The 18098-nt window shown below is 36.1% G+C and overlaps 1 protein-coding gene across 5 annotated transcripts in view; it reads left to right on the top strand.

Annotated features, from left to right (window-relative positions):
* Positions 1-18098, top strand: part of MRPL1 (mitochondrial ribosomal protein L1) — an 89968-nt gene that overhangs the window by 34914 nt on the left and 36956 nt on the right. For all 5 annotated transcript variants that reach the window (XM_035004718.1, XM_035004720.1, XM_035004719.1 and 2 more), the window contains exon 7: positions 13472-13578. In XM_035004718.1, the coding sequence (XP_034860609.1) occupies positions 13472-13578 (107 nt within the window). The remainder of the gene's footprint in view (positions 1-13471; positions 13579-18098) is intronic.

Here is an 18098-nt window from a genome sequence, read left to right as displayed (position 1 = left end):
CCTTTCTCCTTCTCTAACATTGTCTTTTCACCCCCCGCCCACCCCCACCCACCCCCGCCCCAGGATCTGTTTAACAGCACTGGCAAAACATTTGTGTTCTTTAAACATGAAGACAAACGATTAACCTGTCAAAAATGTTAAAACAGAATACACCAGATGTGCATTAGAACAAATGAGGCTTGTATTATGCATTTTCAGAGCTTATTCCGATTTTTGTTTAGGAACATTTGATTCCCCTTATATCCAACAAAGACTTTAGGGTAAAATAGAAACTACGTTTTGAGCAAATGGATGAAATTAAAAAACAAACAAACAAGCCCCTGCAGCTGAGCTCATTAGTTTCCCATTTTGTCTTACATTTTGTTTTACTAATGGGAGTGGGTGTAACTGTCTTGGCTGGATTGAGTGTGCACATTTTGCAGCATGTTTAATGCTGCATTTTTATTCATTTTATTTTAATTGCTTACGTAACTGTAGGCAAGTTCTCTATTTTTCAAATGCACATTTGGCTTCTTTTTCTAGTATTATTTCTTTTTTATTTTTTAAAAGCATTTAAAACTTGCTTTTTAAATTTCTTGGAAGAAATTGGGCTTCATTTTGCTTATCAACTAGCTTTTTTTCTTCCAATGTAAGTGCCCTCTGAAATTCTTTCATCTTTAATATAGATAGGTTTTATTGATAAATTGGATTTTTAAATTGCTAACCTATCTTTTAGCACTTACTAAACAAAAAATACGAGTATGAAAAATATCTTGACTTAGTGGAATTAGTTTTTTATTATACATATTAACCCATGAATGGGTATTATGGCATATATGGAGAAAGTTGAATTCTTTTAAACCATGCTAAGTTATCGGCAGGTAGGTGGAAAAGGGACATGATTAGGAAATTGGACTCACTAATGTGTATTCCTCTTAACGCATAGTGCTCCAATTGGAGTCTTGTCAAAAGGATATGGTAGCAGTCTTGCCCAAAGAGTATCCATATCTACTGAGTAGGACACCGCTTTCTGTTTGGAAGTTGGTGTTGTTAATCATATTTGAGGCTAGTGGATGTGAACTTACTGAAACCTAATGTGAAATATTTTTAATTCATAGATTGACATTATGTACTTAAAGAGTATTGGTTGCATTATTGAAATAATTAGTACTCTTTGGTTATATAAAGAAACATACTAAGACATAGAGAATTTTTGCACAGTAATGAATTTGAAATTTTCCAAATTTCCCCCCTCATGTATTAGTTTAAAAACTATGTGTGGGGGCGCCTGGGTGGCTCAGTCGTTAAGCGTCTGCCTTCGGCTCAGGTCATGATCCCAGGGTCCTGGGATCGAGTCCCGCATCGGGCTCCCTGCTCTGCGGGGAGCCTGCTTCTCCCTCTCCCACTCCCCCTGCTTGTGTTCCCTCTCTCGCTGTGTCTCTCTCTGTCAAATAAATAAATAAAATCTTTAAAAAAAAAAAAACTGTGTGAAAGACTCCAATGATTATTATGAATAATTATAATTATTAGAGATGAATTATTGATATATTACAGCTGGTTCTATTATTCTTTCCTTCATTTCCTTTACTCTAGCTATAGTGGCCTCCTTGTGCTTTCTCACACACATTAAGTGTTCTTCCTGCTCTGATCTTTGGACTTATTGTCCCATCTGTCTGTAATGCTCGTTGCTTATTAGCTTGGTTCACTTCCTCATTCAAGTATCACCTAGACAGAGTGGCCTTCCATAACTATACTATATAAATTATTATTCCCCACGCTCCCTTATCACTGTATTTTTCATTGTTGTGATTTTTTATACTTTTTAGGACTTAACACGCTTAGCATCTTACTCTGGCAACCACCATATTGTTCTCGGTATTTATAGCTCGTTTTTGCCTTTTTGTGTGTTTGTTTGTTTTGTTTTTTAGATTACATATATAAGTGAAATCATATGGTATTTTCCTTTCTCTGACTTATTTCACTTAGCATAATACCCCCTGGGTCCATCCATGTTGTCACAAATGGCAAGGTCTCATACTTGTTTATGGCAGAGTAACATTCCATTGTATATATATACCACACCTTTTTTATCCATTCATCTATTGATGGACATTTGGGTTGCTTCTATATCTTGGCTATTGTAAATAATGCTGCAGTAAACATAGGAGTGCATATATAAATTTTTTTGAATTAATGTTTTTATTTTCTTTGGGTAAATACCCGGCAGTGGAATGAATTACTGGATTGTATGGTATTTCTATCTTTAATTTTTTGAGGAACCTCCATACTGTTTTACACAGTGGCTGCACCATTTCACATTCCTACCAACAGTGTACAAGGGTTCCTTTTCACCACATCCTCACCAGCGCTTGTTATGTCCTGTGTTTTTGATACTAGCCATTCTGGCCAGGTGTAAGGTGATGTCTCATTGTGGTTTTGATTTTCATTTCCCTATGATTAGTGATGTTGAGCATCTTTTCATGTGTCTTTTGGCCCTCTGCATGTGTTTTTATAAAAATGTCTATTCAAATCCTGTGCCCATTTTTAATTGGATTGTTTTTCTGGTGTTGAGTTGTGTAAGTTCTTTATGTATTTTGGCTATTAACCCACTATCTGATATATCATTTGTATATATCTTCTCCCACTCAGTAGGTTGCCTTTTCATTTTGTTGATGATTTTCTTCACTGTGCAAAAGCTTTTTATTGTTTTAGTGTAGTCCCATTAGATTATTTTTGCTTTTGTTTCCCTTGCCTGACGAGACATACCTAGAAAAATGTTGCTAAGGTTGATGTCAGAGATTACTGCCTATGTTTTCTTCTGGAGTTTTATGGTTTTAGGTCCCACATTTAGGTCTTTAACCCATTTTGAGTTTATTTTTGTGTATGGTATAAGAGTGGTCCAGTTTCATTCCTTTGCATGTAGCTGTCCACTTTTCCCAGCATTATTTATTGAAGAGATTGTCTTTTCTGCATTGTATATTCTTGGCCTCTTTCTCAATGATTAATTGACCATGTAAGTGTAGGTTTATTTCCTTCTCTTTTTTTTTGGATCTTTAAAATCTCCTTTTTATTTATTTATTTTTCCATTTTCAAGATATGCTTTTATTTCTATGCATTTTTTTATTATGTTAATCACCATACATTACATCATTAGTTTTTGATGTAGGGTTCCATGATTCATTGTTTGCATATAACACCCAGTACTCCATTCAGTATGTGCCCTCTTTAATACCCATCACCAGGCTAACCCATGCCCCCACCTCCCTCCCCTCTAGAACCCTCAGTTTGTTTCTCAGAGTCCATAGTCTCTCATGGTTCATCTACCCCTCCGAATTCCCCCCCTTCATTTTTCCCTTCCTACTATCTTCTTCTTTTTTTTAACATACAATGTATTATTTGTTTCAGAGGTACAGGTCTGTGATTCATCACTCTTACACAATTAACAGCACTCACCATAGCACATACCCTCCCCAATATCTATCACCCAACCACCCCATCCCTCCCACCCCCCACCACTCCAGCAACCCTCAGTTTGTTTCCTGAGATTAAGAATTCCTCATATCATATGATACATGTCTTTCTCTGATTGACTTATTTCGCTGAGCATAATACCCTCCAGTTCCATCCACATCGTTGCAAATGGCAAGATTTCATTCCTTTTGATGGCTGCATAATATTCCATTGTATATATATATACCACATCTTCTTTATCCATTCATCTGTCAGTGGACATCTTGGCTCTTTCCATAGTTTGGCTATTGTGGACATTGCTGCTGTAAACACTGTGGTGCACATACCCCTTTGGATTCCTACATTTGTATCTTTGGGATAAATCCCCAGTAGTGCAATTGCTGGATTGTAGGGGAGCTCTATTTTCAACTTTTTGAGGAACCTCCATATTGTTTTCCAGAGTGGCTGCACCAGCTTGCATTCCCACCAACAGTGTAGGAGGGTTCCCCTTTCTCTGCATCCCCGCCAACATCTGTTGTTTCCTGACTTGTTAATTTTAGCCATTTCCCCTGTTGTCTATCTTCCTGACTATTGCCTCGGATTCACTTCTCCGCACGTCCTACCTTCCAGAAAGCGGTCCCTTGTCTGTTCAGAGAGTTGCTGCTATTATTTTCTTCTATCTCCTGTTGAGTTTGTAGGTGTTCAGAATGGTTTGATCCCTATCTAGCTGAATTCCTGGGACCAGATGAAATTTAGGTCTCCTACTCCTCCGCCATCTTGCTCCTCCCCAGTGTAGGTTTATTTCTGAGCTGTCTGTCTGTTGCATTGATCCATGTGCCTGTTTTTGTGCCAGTACCATACTTTTCTAATTACTACAGCTTTGTAGTATATCTTGAAATCTGGGATTGTGATATCTCCAGCTGTGTTCTTTTTTTTTCAAGATTGCTTTGGGTATTCAGGGTCTTTTGTGGTTCCATTCAAATTTTAGGATTCTTTGTTCTAGTTCTGTGAAAAATGTTGTTGGTATTGATAGGTATTCTCTTCAATCTGTAAATTGCTTTGGGTGGTGTGGACATTTTAACATATTACTTAACTTTAACATAATATTAATTCCTTCAGTACATGAACATGAAATATCTTTCTATTTGTTTGTGTCATCTTCAGTTTCATCCGTGTTTTATAATTTTCAGTCTTTCACTTCCTTGGTCAAATTTATTCCTAGGTATTTTATTCTCTTTTGGTGCAATTGTAAATGGGATTATTTTCTTAATTTCTCTTTCTGCTACTTCATTGTTAGTATATAGAAATGCAACAGATTTCTTTATGTTAATTTTGTATCCTGTAAGCCTACTGAATTCATTTATTTTTTTAAAGATTTTATTTATTTGAGAGAGAGGGAGCTAGCATAAGCAGAGGGAGGGGCAAAGGGAGAGAGAAAAGCAGATTTCCTACAGAGTGCAGAGCCCAATGAAATGAACTTTCATAGTTCATTTATTGAATAAGCATAGTTCATTTATTGAATAGCCCAATCTCCCAGGACCCTGAAGTCATGATAGCTGAAGTCAGATACTTAACCAACTGAGCCATCCAGGCAACCCTCATTTATTACTTTTAATAGTTTTTGGTGGTCTTTAGGGTTTTCTGTATAGTATTATATCATCTGCCAATAGTAACAGTTTTCTTCTTCCTTACCAGTTTGGGTGCCTTTGATTTATTTATTTATTTTCTTATCTGATTGCTGTGGCTAGGACTTCCAGTAGGTGTTGAATGAAAGTGGCAAGAGTGGTCATCCTTATCTTATTCCTGATTTTTGAGGAAAAACTCCCAGTTTGTCACCATTGAGTATAGTGTTAACTGTAGATTTGTCATATTTGGCCTTTATTAGGTTGAGGTATGTTCCTTCTATATCGATGTTGTTGAGAGTTTTTATCATGAGCGGATGTTGAAATTTGTTACTGTTTTTTCTGTATCTACTAAGATAATCAGATGATTTTCATCTTTCATTTTATATTTTTTGTTGTGGATGTGTATTTGGTTCCTCTCATTAGAGTATGAGCATTTTTTCGTTTTGTTTACTATTTTATTCCCATGGCCTAGAGTAATATGTGGCACATAGTGGAACTCAACAAATACTTGTACAATGAATGCACATTTAATGCAACATTCAGTTGATAGTAGATACAGCATTAAATTAATCAACTGAGGAATGAATTATCTACAACTTATAGATTTTTTTGGATTAGAATAATTGTATGTACAGTTATTGAGTATCTACTACGTCTCAAGCCTTGAGTGTGGTGAGTATGAACAAGACATACAAGGTCCTTACTGTCACAGAACTAACAGTTTTTGTTTTTTGCAGCAGGCAAACTGGTTTAATTTAATATTTAATCATGCTCAGATCCTCTAGTTAAACAAAAGAACAAAAAACAAAACACATAGCTCCAAAACCTTTATTTGATTTAGCTATCCTTTCTAGCTACGATCTTATCTTCTCTGTTGTTTTATACGAAGTTTTCTAAACAAGTGGTCTTCACTGGTTGGGTGTCTCCATTTCCTTTCCAAGTGTTATTCTTTCTTACATCCTTCTCTCTTGTAATTCAACTAAAACGTTGCTCTCAGTAATAATCATCAGTCTTTCTTTTACCACATTCAAAGATCTCTTCTTAGAAGTTTTTTTTTTTTGTTTCTTGAGACTTTATTTTACACTGTATGATCTTTACCTTTCTTACTAACTGTTCCTACTTTGTTTGGAAAACAAACTTTGGCTGTCTTGTTTTATTCTACTTGCTTCTTCCCTGTGATATTCTTGGGTAAAGAAGAAAAGAGAATATTAGGGTGAAATACCTGATCATATAGTTTAGTACTGATTATGTTCATTATGGAAATTGATAGAATTAGAGGAAGAGAAAGGGAAAGGAAGAACGAGGAGAGAAGTAGAAGAACATAAAGGTACAGAGAAAAGAGAAAGTGAAGAAGAGAGCAGTTACATAGCAGTAAGGGCTAGCAGAGGCCTAGAAATAGCAGTGAAGATTTAACACTGGGCTATATTGAAAAGCAGAATAGAATAGTAGTTAATATAAACCCCTCGGTCTTGGGTTTATCACTTACATTGACCTTGAACCAATTTTTTAACATTTTTGTGCCGCTGTTTATTCATCTACAAAATGGGTTTCATAATAACATCTCTCTATAGTGTTTTTGTTCCAGTGTATGTAAGAGCTTAGCACAGGCTGGGTGATAAGTACATAATATAAATGAACTGCAATTATTATTGACTCCCTACAATTTAGGTACAAATACCTAAATTTGTACCTTAGGTACAAATACCTAAGGTAGCTACTTATTCTCTGCAATTAATTTAGGAGTATTCATTCTTTTTCATGCCTTCATGTACTTATTCATTTATTGAATAAGTACATAACAATTGAGTACCTACTATGTGCCAGGCAGTGCACTTAGTACTGAGGGTTGAAAGATAAAAAGATAGTTCCCATCTTTAAGGAGATAAAAATTGAGAGGTGAGAGAGACAAGAACAAACCGCTGCACTAAAATGCAGAAAGTGTACTAGTGTACAGTATACAAAGTGCTGAGAAGAGTGAGGGACTACTTTGTAGAATCAGATTATATAAAGAAGATAGCAGTTAAGTTGAGAGGTTAAGCATGAATAAGTATTTTCTTTTCTGACATGCATGGGGAGAACATTCCAGGTAGAGGAAATGGCCTATACTAATGCACAAAAGTATGAGAAACTCAGTTGTGTTCAGGAGATTATAAATACCTTTCTATCATTTGGCACATAATATTTTATCAGATAGTAGTGGTCAGTGGGGTTAGACAGCAGCAATAGGCAGTGGGCCAGATCACCAAGGGCTTTGCGTGACATACTGTGGAGATTAGATTTTATCCTTTATGCAGTTAGGAGCCATTGAAAAGTGTTGCTCAGAATAATGGTGTAAAATTTGCATATTAGAATGACTCTATGTGGGAGCTGTTTAAGTGATAGCGTGGTAATAGGGAAATGATGAAACTCAAACAGACCAATAGGAGGCTAATGCAGTAGCCTAAGTAAAAGATGAATAAGGACAGAATTTGAGCAGTGGCAATAAAGACAGAGAGGAGGAAAGCTGTTGTGGGATACTGAGGAGGCAGAATGAACAGGAGTTACTGATTAGATATGGGAGGTAAGGGAGAGGGAGGAATCTAGAATGATTCCCTGATTTCTGTTGTGAGTAACCCAGTGTATACTATGAAACATATAGGAGGTGAAACAGGTTTGGGCATGATCATAATATCAGGTGATGGAGGGAAGATGGAGTTAGGCTGGCACATATTTATTCTGTTTTCCTGGAAGTCATTATTAAGATGAAGTAGGTTGTGATAAATAAATATGCACATTGTAATCTCTAGAGTAAGTAAAAAACATACATAAAGAGATGCAGGTTAAAACTAAGTAGAGGAGTAGAAAATAAGAAAAGATATACTAAAATATTTTTGTTTAAAAGAAAAGAAGGCAGTAAAGGAAGAACAGAGGAACATATGAGATGAGACAAATAGAAAACACATCAAAATAAAGACCTAAATCTAGCCATATCATTAGTTTTGTTAATTGGAAATGGAATGGATAAACATTCCACCCAAAAGTCAGAGATTATAAAACAAAGAAAAAAGAATCCAAGTATATGGTGTTTACAGGAGACACACTTTATATTCAAACACACAAATAAGACTGAAAGCAAAATGATAGATAAAGATATACCATGAAGGGCACCTGGATGGCTCAATCAGTTAAGCATCTGCCTTCAGCTCAGGTCATGATCTCAGGGTCCTGGGATGGAGCCCCACATCGGCCTCCCTGCTCTGCAGGGAGCCTGTTTCTCTTTCTCCCTCTGCCTGCCACTCTCCCTACTTGAACTCTGTCTCTCTATCAAATAAATAAATAAAATCTTTAAAAAAAAAAAGATATACCATGAAAAGAGTAAGCATTAGTGACTTGGATTGACTATATTAATACCAGACAAAATAGACTTTTGAGACAAGGACTGTTAGGAACAACTTTATGCCAATGAAATGGGCAAATTCCTTGTAAGACACAGATCACCAAAGTGTCTAGAAGATAATAGAAAATCTACATGGATCTATATCAGCTGAAGAAATTGAATTAGTAATTTACAGCTTCCCACAGTGAAAAGTTCAGGACCACATGACTTCTTACAGGTGAATTCTATCCAACATTTAAGGCAAAAATAATACCAATCCATTAAACCTCTTTTAGAAAATAATGGGGAAGGAACACTTACAAACTTATTTTATGAGCTCAGCATTACCCTGATATCAGAGGTAGACAAGGACATCACAAGCAGAGAAAACAACAGACCAATATCCCTCATAAACAGAGAAGCACAAATGTTTAACAAAATATTAATTGAATCTGGCAGTATGTTTTTATGTATATATGTATGTATGTATTAAAGGTTAGTAAACATTAACCAAGAAGATGTATTCTAGGATTACAAAGTTAGTTTGACATCTGAACATCAATATAATATATCATGTTAATAGAATAAAGGAAATGGACCTTAAGATCATCTCAGTAGATGCAGGGAAAACATTTGACAAAATCTAATAGCCATTCATGCTAAGAACTCAGAATACTAGAAATAGAAATGAACTTCCTCAGCTTGACAAAGCACATCTATGAAAAATCAGCAGCTCATATCATTCTTAGTGATGAGACCATTAAGACTGAATGCTTTCTGCCTAAAGTCAGGAACAAGGTAAAGATTTGTGTTCTCACCACTTACGTTCAGCATTGTATTAAAGGTCAGTGAAATAAAGGGCATACATATGGGAAAGGAAGAAATAAAACTGTCTTCATGCCCAGAAGTTAGGATTCTAAGTGAGTGAATTCTTTTTTTTTTTTTAAGATTTTTATTTATTCACTTGAGACACAGAGATACAGAGAGAGAGAGAGAGAACATGAGCAGGGAGAGAGGCAGAGGGAGAGGGAGAAGCAGTCTCCCCGCTGAGCCAGGAGCCTGGTGTGGGGCTTCATCCCAGGACCCTGGGATCATGACCTGAGCTGAAGGCAGACGCTTAACCATCTGAGCCACCCAGGCGCCCTAAGTGAGTGAATTTAGTGAGGTTAAAGTATTTAAGATCAATACACAAAATCAACTGTATTTCTATACCAGCAATAGCCAATCAAAATGAAATTTATAAAACAGTTCCATTAATAAGAGCATAAAAAGTCAAATAAAGGAATAATAAATCAAAATAAGGAATAAATTTAACAAAAGATGCAGGACCTACTTACAGAAAACTGCTAACTGTTGCTAAAAGTATCAGGAATACCTAAGTAAATAAAGGTACATGGCATTGCTATGGATTTGAAGGATAATATTGTTAAGAGGGATTTTTCCTACATTTTGTACAGATTTAGTACAGTCCCAATCAAGCTCCCAGAAGCTTAAAAAAAAAATTTTTTTTTTTGAAATTGACAAACTCATTCTAGTATATAAGTAGAAATACAAAGGACCTAGAATAAAAAATGTTTTTAAAAAGGAAGAACAGAATTGGAGGACCTGCATTAGCTGATTTAAGACTTTAGTCTATAGTAATCAAGACAGTGTGCTTTAACATAAGGATGGATGTGTATAGATCAGACATTGAGAGGTAAAAAATAGACCCAAGCCTAAGGTACAACTGATTTTTGACAAAGGTACTAAGATTATATGGGAGAAAGAACAGTTTTCAGTGAATGTTTCTAAAATAACTGGATATCCCTTTCCTCCCATCAAATATAAAAATTAATTAAAAATGGATCACAGATCTAATTGTAAGGGTTAAAGCCATTAAATTCTAGAAGAAAATTTTCTGGAAGAAAATCTTTATGGCCCTAGATTTAAATCTTATGGCCCAAAGATTTCTTAGGACACAAAAAGCATGAGCCATAGAAGAACTTGCTAAAATGGACTATCAATATTAAAAACTTGGCTCATGGGAAGACACCACTAAGAAAATGAAAAAGACAAGCCACAGTTTGGGGGAAAATATTTACTACATATTTATCTGACAAAGGACTTATTTCTAGAATATACAAAGAACTCTTATAATTCAGTAAGAAGACTATTTAAAAAGGGGGCAAAAGAACTGAACAGACAGTTTACAAAATAAGATATACAATTGGCCATTAAGGACTAGAAATGATGCTCAACATCTTGGTCATTAGGTAAATGCAAATTAACATCGACAAACTTTGCTTATAAGACAAAGAGGTAGAAAAGGGAATATGTAAAGTCAAAGAAAGATTTTATTTGTTTTGGGATGGAATTGGCCTGAAAACTCAAATCTGCGTCATTACCCCCAATCTATCACTTTTTTTCTGGTTTCTTATTCTAACTGTACACACACTGTATATTTTTTTTCAATACTCCATCAGAACCTTCTCTTCAGTATGTTTTAATGAAAAACTATTTCTGTTTTCTTCCTAAGCCCTGGTCTTTCACACTCATTATTACAATGTCACTATGAGATCAGACTCAAAATTATGAAGTCATTTATTTGTTCATTCTTTCAGCAAAAATTTGTCCTTTTGTACTCCCACTAATTACCTACCTGCATCTAGACAGAGATATCAAGTACGTGATTGGAGATCATGAGAGAGATTGTGGCTGGAGATGTAAATTTGGCAGTTCTTGGAGGATAAATTGTTTTTAAAGCCATGTATCTGGATGAGATTGCTTAAGGTGTGATTGACTAGAAAGAGATGTCAAAAACTGAGCCCTGAGGTACTTTAATCTTTGTAAGTCACCTAGGTGAGCTGAGGGTGAGGTGGCCAGCCAACAAATTGAGTGGAACAGCCAGTGAGAGCAGTGTTTCAGAGGACAAGTCAGGATATTTTAGGGAAAAAGAGAGATACACGCTGAACTGCTCTTGATAGGTCAAGTCAGAGGAACATTGAGAAATGATTAATGGATTTGTCATTGTGAAGGTCATTGGTGACCTTGACAATATTATTTTCAGTGGATGATAACCTGATTCAAGTAGATTTAAGAGAAAATGGAAGGAGAAGAAGTAGAGAGAGAAAGGATAGACAGCTGTTTTGAGAACTTAAACTCTTAAGGGAAGTATTGGTCACTGGAAGACAATATGAAGTTGTAGACTTATTTTAAGATGGGAGATTTTATAGCAAGTTTGTAAGCTGATGACGATGATTTAGAAAAGCATGTCTAAGAAAATCGACGGTGTAGTAGAGAGAAGGGAGGGGTGGGATCCAGTGCACAAATGAAGAGGGTTGGCCTTTGCTGAGAGCATGAACTCTTGATTCACCATGACAGAAAGGAAGGCATTGTGGTTAACATAATTCTTGAGCTCTCACTATGTAGAAGGCACTATTCTTGAGAAACAAGCTTAAGTAGAGATATAAATGATTTAACCAGGTTCCTGTTTTTTTGTATATCACTTTTAGCATTTACTGTTTTATTATACTGTTTTTCATACTGTTTAATACCAGTTACATCAGAATTTGATACTAAAAAAAGGTAGCATTTTTTTGGCGGTAGTTCCAAATGCAAGTCCCTTTTCTCCCCATCAATTACAATTAGATTGTAAGCTCCTTGTGGATAATTGCTTTCATTTACAATGAAGTGCTCCTGAGCCATACTGAACAACTCCCCAGATGATCCTTGGCAGTAATGTATGCTGAAGATATACTGTACTCTCTATATAATGAGAACTTCATGTTGACTTATCATGGGAAGAATTATTGGAGACATATAAGAGTGGTGTGTCTTTAGCACATTCCTTATTGTCTATCTTACTCTTCAAATAATATTTTCTATGTACAAAATTGAAAAATTTTCAAGTTAACGTATGTTGTCATGAAATATTAAAAGCTTGTATTTTTGTGTATTAAATTTGAGTTAAATGTTAATGACTAAAAATTTGGAAGGTACAGTTTATTTTTGAAGTCTTCTGTATGATCTGTTGAAAATTCTTAATTTTTACCTTGACTTCATTTTTCTCCTTTCTATATTCAGTTGTACTTCTTTTTCTACCATAATGGAGGACAAAGTGACATTAGAATCCAAAAAGTTGAGTTTCAATTCTTTTTTTTTTTTTTGAGTTTCAATTGTTAACTCTTTTTTCATGCCAGCTTCTGTAGCCATTTATGCAGTAATGAACTGCCTCTAGACTATCAGTCACTGTGATTATTATTTCTACTGCTAAATCTTGTGACTTCTAGTACCTTTCCCATTTTTATGGTAAGGCAGGTCAGGTGAGTTTCACATGACAGTAGGTAAAAACTTCCTAAAAGATTTCAAGACTGTACTGTTTGCTCTTATCACAGAAAATATTATAGATTTTAATTTGTCCTTAGGTTTCTAAAGGGTGATAAGCATCATCCTTGCATATACTTATTTATTGGTGTGCAACAATATTACCACAAATTTAGTGGCTCAAAACAACACACATTTACTATCTATTGGTTTCTCTCTGTTGGGAGTGTGTGTACACCTAAGCTTGGTCCTCTGCTTCAGTGTCTCATAAAGCTTCAGTCAAGGCATCAGTCAGGGCTGTGGTTTCATCTGAGACTTAAATGGGGAAAGATCCACTTCTGGACTCATGTGACTTTGGGGCAGGATTCAGTTCCTTGCAGGCTGCTAGGTTGAGGGCATCAGTTTCTTGTCTTGGGGCCCTTTCCCTATGTCAGCTTAAAACATTGCAGCCGCTTCTTCAAAACCAGTAAAGAAGAGAGTCTCCTCCAAGATGGACATTACAATTTTATGTAACGTAATCATGTACATATAAACATCCTGTCTCTTGGTTAGAAGCAAGTTGCAGCTCCCATCCACATTCAAGAGGAGGGGGTCACAAAAGGGCATGAAACCAGGAAATGGGCATCACAGAGGCCACTCTATAAAGTCTGTCTGCTATAACTTGTTTGCTGTATCTTAATATAGGATGAATGTTTCTCTTATTCAGTAATTTTTGTTATTTATATGTAGTGATAACTGGATTTTTAATTTTTCTAACCAGATTCCATTGGCCGTGACATCCCCAAAATGCTTGAATTATTTAAAACTGGACATGAAATTAAGGTAGATGAAGAAAGGGAGAACTTTCTCCAGACCAAAATAGCAACAGTAAGTTACAATGGAAATTGTTATTAAATAACCATCTTTTTTTTTTTTTTTTTTTTGCTTGAGTGACTGATAATTTATAATATAATATGCCAGTCCTTTGAACTTGTTCTTGGCACTAACATCAGGAGTAGCAGTAAATATATAGAGAGATAATTTCTTTTTATTCTGTATATTGAACTCATAAATTTTAATGGTATTTGAGAATTCCTTCATGTGCCACTCAGTGATACTGTATTTTGTCTTATTTGATTGTTCTATGTATGTATTTTTTGCTCTCTAATATTCTAAGTTTATTGAGAGTAGGGATAGATCTTGTATATCCCCTGTGGAACATTGCATAATGCTGAGTGCATAGTAGGTATTTAATGCTACTATACTGGAATTGAGTAATTTGCTTTGTTTTTATGAATTGTTTTGATTATCCCTGCTTGTGTTTTTTTTTTTTTTTTTTAAATTTATTTATGTATTTGAGAGAGAGAGAATGAGAGACAGAGAGCACTAGAGGGAAGAGGGCAGAGGGAGAAGCAGACCCCCCGCTGAGCAGGGAGCCCGATGCGGGACTCGATCCCGGGACTCCAGGATCATGACCTGAGCCGAAGGCAGTCGCTTAACCAACTGAGCCACCCAGGTGCCCTCCCTGCTTGTGTTTTAAAAACTGCCTACTTATAGAAGATGCTGGAAATCAACTCTCAAAGCTATTTTTTTTGGACTCTGATATAGATATGTCAGGTTTATAGGACTATGTTTTTAGATATAGTTATTTCCTAATATCTTCTTTATGCTGAGGAATCTCTAAAATATTTTTTACTGTTCAGTAACCATAGGAATAATAGTGATATTGATAATAAAATTTAAACAGTGCCTAGCAAGTGCCAGGCACTATTCTAAACACTCTTCATTTCATATATTCTCTCTCTTAATCTTCAACACTATGAGAGGACAAATTATCATCCCCATTTTATGGATGAAGGCCAAAGAGGTTAAATAATCTTTCCAAGGTCTCACAGCTAGTATGAGGCAGAATAGGTATTTGAATGTTGGCAGTCTTTTCATGAGTCCAGGCTTTTTGCCCAAAACCGTCTTGCCTCAGGCCTGGAATTACTTGAATAGCTGTTATTCCTCTTCCCATCCTGCTCTTAGAGGAATTCTGCATTATAGCCCACAGCTAGTAGTCCAGGCTAATTGAGCTATGCCCCACTATAGATCATCAGAAGTAGAGAAAAGGTACTTAGCTAGTTTTATGGAAGGAAAACTTGCTTTAGAAAGAGGGCAAAACAGTGTAATCCAGTCAGGGATTGGGAAAGCCCTCATTGCTGTCATTACATCAGGGCTCGGCATCAATTGTGTGGCATTGTGTTCTGCTAAAATCTGATGTTGCACTTCCCTTATTTCCAAAAGGCCCTTGGCAGTGCTTCTTGTTTGTTAGGGATGATAACATTGTAATATACAAAAATGAAAAAAATGGAAATTTTAAGAAAATATTGTAAAGCTGTGGAGTCTTAGGTTTGAATACCTGTTCTGCTCCTTATGGGATGGCAGACTTTAAACAAGTTTCTTAATGTTGTGTCTCCAATTCCTGAGCTATCGAATTTATGTAGTAATATTTATTTCACAGTGTGGTTTTGAAGATTAAATAAAAATTTGAAATGGTAGCAGCAATTGTTAGTGTTTTTTGTTTTTAGAGATTCATTTTATTTTATTTTAGAGAGAGGGGGAGGGGCAGAGTGAGAGACTCTTCAAGAAGATTCCCTGCTGAGTGGGGATCCCAACACAGGGCTTGATCCCACAGCCTGTGAGATCATGACCTGAGCCAAAACCAAGTTGGATGCTCAACTGACTGAACCACCCAGGTGCCCCATTGTTACGGTTTTGGTTGGACTTTTGGGGACTATAGGACATCTTTATAAGACTATTTCTTTTCAGCTGGATCTTTTCTTTTTGTTAAGTAATATTTTCAGTAGTTAATAGTTTATATGGATCCTGACTCTGTATAAGAAACTGTGGCATCTCATTTATTCTTCTCAACAAATACCATAGTTCTTAAGTGATTACATGAGCTTCAGGTCAGACTACTTGTATCATTTAGAGGTAGAATGTTTTTTCTTAATGAAAAATAAATTAATTTCTGTGTTTAAGAGAATCTTTTTGAATACTACTTAAATATTACAGTATTATATAGTATAGCAGATTAAGAGAGTGGATTTTAGATTTATACTCTCTGGATTCATATCCTAGTTCCAGATTGGAATTGTGTTCCCTTGCTCTCTGAGCCTCAGTTTTCTCCCCATTCCCCATTTCCCCTAAATGCAAAATGAAGTTAATAATGATGCATATTTTCTAGGCTAGGAAGGAGTAGTTGAAATAATGACTATAAAGCAGACTTCTACTTCTGACTAACATGGAGTAACAGGGACCTGATTTACTCTTTCACCTAAGATAATCAGCATTACCTTGATACCAAAATCAGGCAAAGAAAGATACAGTCCAGTATCATTCATGAAAAATAGATGTTAAAATTATAAACTAAATTTTAGCCAGTGGAATCCAGCAATATATATGAAAAAAGGATAACATGTCATCACCAAGTAGGGTTTATCCTAGGAATACTAAGTTAGTTTAACATTCAATGATCAATCATTAAAATTCACCATATTAACAAACTATAAATCAAAAGCTGTCTGATTATCTCAGTAGATACAGAGAAAGCATTTGACAGAATCCAACATTCATTCCTGATTAAAAAGTCTCAGCAAAGTAGGAATACAAGTTAATGTCCTCAACCTGATAAAAGGCATCTAAGAAAAACCAACAGCTAACATTATTTTTTTTAAATTTCTGATTTGAATGGAAATGCCTCTAGTGTTTTTTGTTTTTTTTTTAAATTTTATTATGTTAGTCACCATTCAATACATCATTAGTTTTTGATGTAGTGATCCACAATCCATTGTTTTCGTATAACACCCAGTGCTCCATGCAATATGTGCCCTCCTTAATACCCATTCCCCCACCCCCCTCCCCTCTAAAACCCTGTTTGTTTCTGAGTCCATAGTCTCTCATGGTTCATCTCTCCCTTCGGTTTCCCTCCCTTCATTTTTCCCTTCCTTCTCCTAATGTCCTCCATGCTATTCCTTATGTTCCACAAATAAGTGAAACCATATGATAATTGACTTTCTCTGCTTGACTTATTTCACTTAGCATAATCTCCTCCAGTCCCATCCATGTTGATGTAAAAGTCGGGTATTCATCCTTTCTGATGGCTAATATTCCATTGTATCTATGTACCACATCTTCTTTATCCATTCATCTGTTGAAGGGCATCTTGGCTCTTTCCACAGTTTGGCCTTTGCAGACATCGCTGCTATGAACATTGGGGTGCATATGGCCCTTCTTTCACTACATCTGTGTCTTTGGGGTAAATACCCAGGAGTGCAATTGCTGGGTCATAGGGTAGCTCTATTTTTAATTTTTTGAGGAACCTCCACACTGTTTTCCAAAGTGGCTGTACCAACTTGGATTCCCACCAACAGTGTAAGAGGGTTCCCCTTTCTCCACAACCTCTCCAACATTTGTTGTTTCTTTCCCTGTCCATTTTTGCCATTCTAACTGGTGTAAGGTGGTATCTCAATGTGGTTTTGATTTGGATTTCCCTGATGGCTAATGATGATGAACATTTTTCATGTGTCTGTTAGCCATCTGTATGTCTTTTTCAGAGAAGTGTCTTTTCATATCTTCTGCCCATTTTTTGACTTGATTATTTGTTTTTTGGGTGTTGAGTTTGAGAAGTTCTTTATACCAGACCTTTATCTGTAGTGTCATTTGCAAATATCTTCTCCCATTCTGTAGGTTGCCTCTTTGTTTTGTTGACTGTTTCCTCTGCTGTGCAGAAGCTTTTTATCTTGATGAAGTCCCAAAAGTTCATTTTTGCTTTTGTTTCACTAGCTTTTGGAGATGTATCTTTTTTTTTCTTAATTTAATTTAATTTAATTTTTTATTTTTTTTTTTTAAAGATTTTATTTATTTGACAGAGAGAGACACAGCGAGAGAGGGAACACAAGCTGGGAGAGTGGGAGAGGGAGAAGCAGGCTTCCCGCAGAGCAGGGAGCCCGATGCGGGGCTCGATCCCAGGACCCCGGGATTATGACCCGAGCTGAAGGCAGCCGCTCAACTGACTGAGCCACCCAGGCGCCCCTGGAGATGTATCTTGAAAGAAGTTCCTGTGGGCCATGTCAGAGAGGTTACTGCCTATGTTCTCCTCTAGGATGTTGATGGATTCCTGTCTCACCTTGAGGTCTTTCATCCACTTTGAGTTTATCTTTGTGAATGGTGTTAGAGAATGGTCGAGTTTCATTCTTCTGCATGTGGCTGTCCAATTTTCCCAGCACCATTTATTGAAGAGACTGTCTTTTTTCCATTGGATATTCTTTCCTGCTTTGTCAAAGATTATTTGACCATAGAGTTAAGGGTCCATATCTGGGTTCTCTGTTCTGTTCCATTGGTCTGTATGTCTGTTTTTGTGCCCG

Source organism: Mirounga leonina, unplaced genomic scaffold (assembly GCF_011800145.1).
Source record: "Mirounga leonina isolate KUSES-001 unplaced genomic scaffold, KU_Mleo_1.0 Mir_129, whole genome shotgun sequence".
NCBI lineage: Eukaryota > Metazoa > Chordata > Mammalia > Carnivora > Phocidae > Mirounga > Mirounga leonina.
The sequence above is the reverse complement of the archived record's forward strand: the minus strand, read 5'-3'. Positions and strand labels throughout refer to the sequence as shown.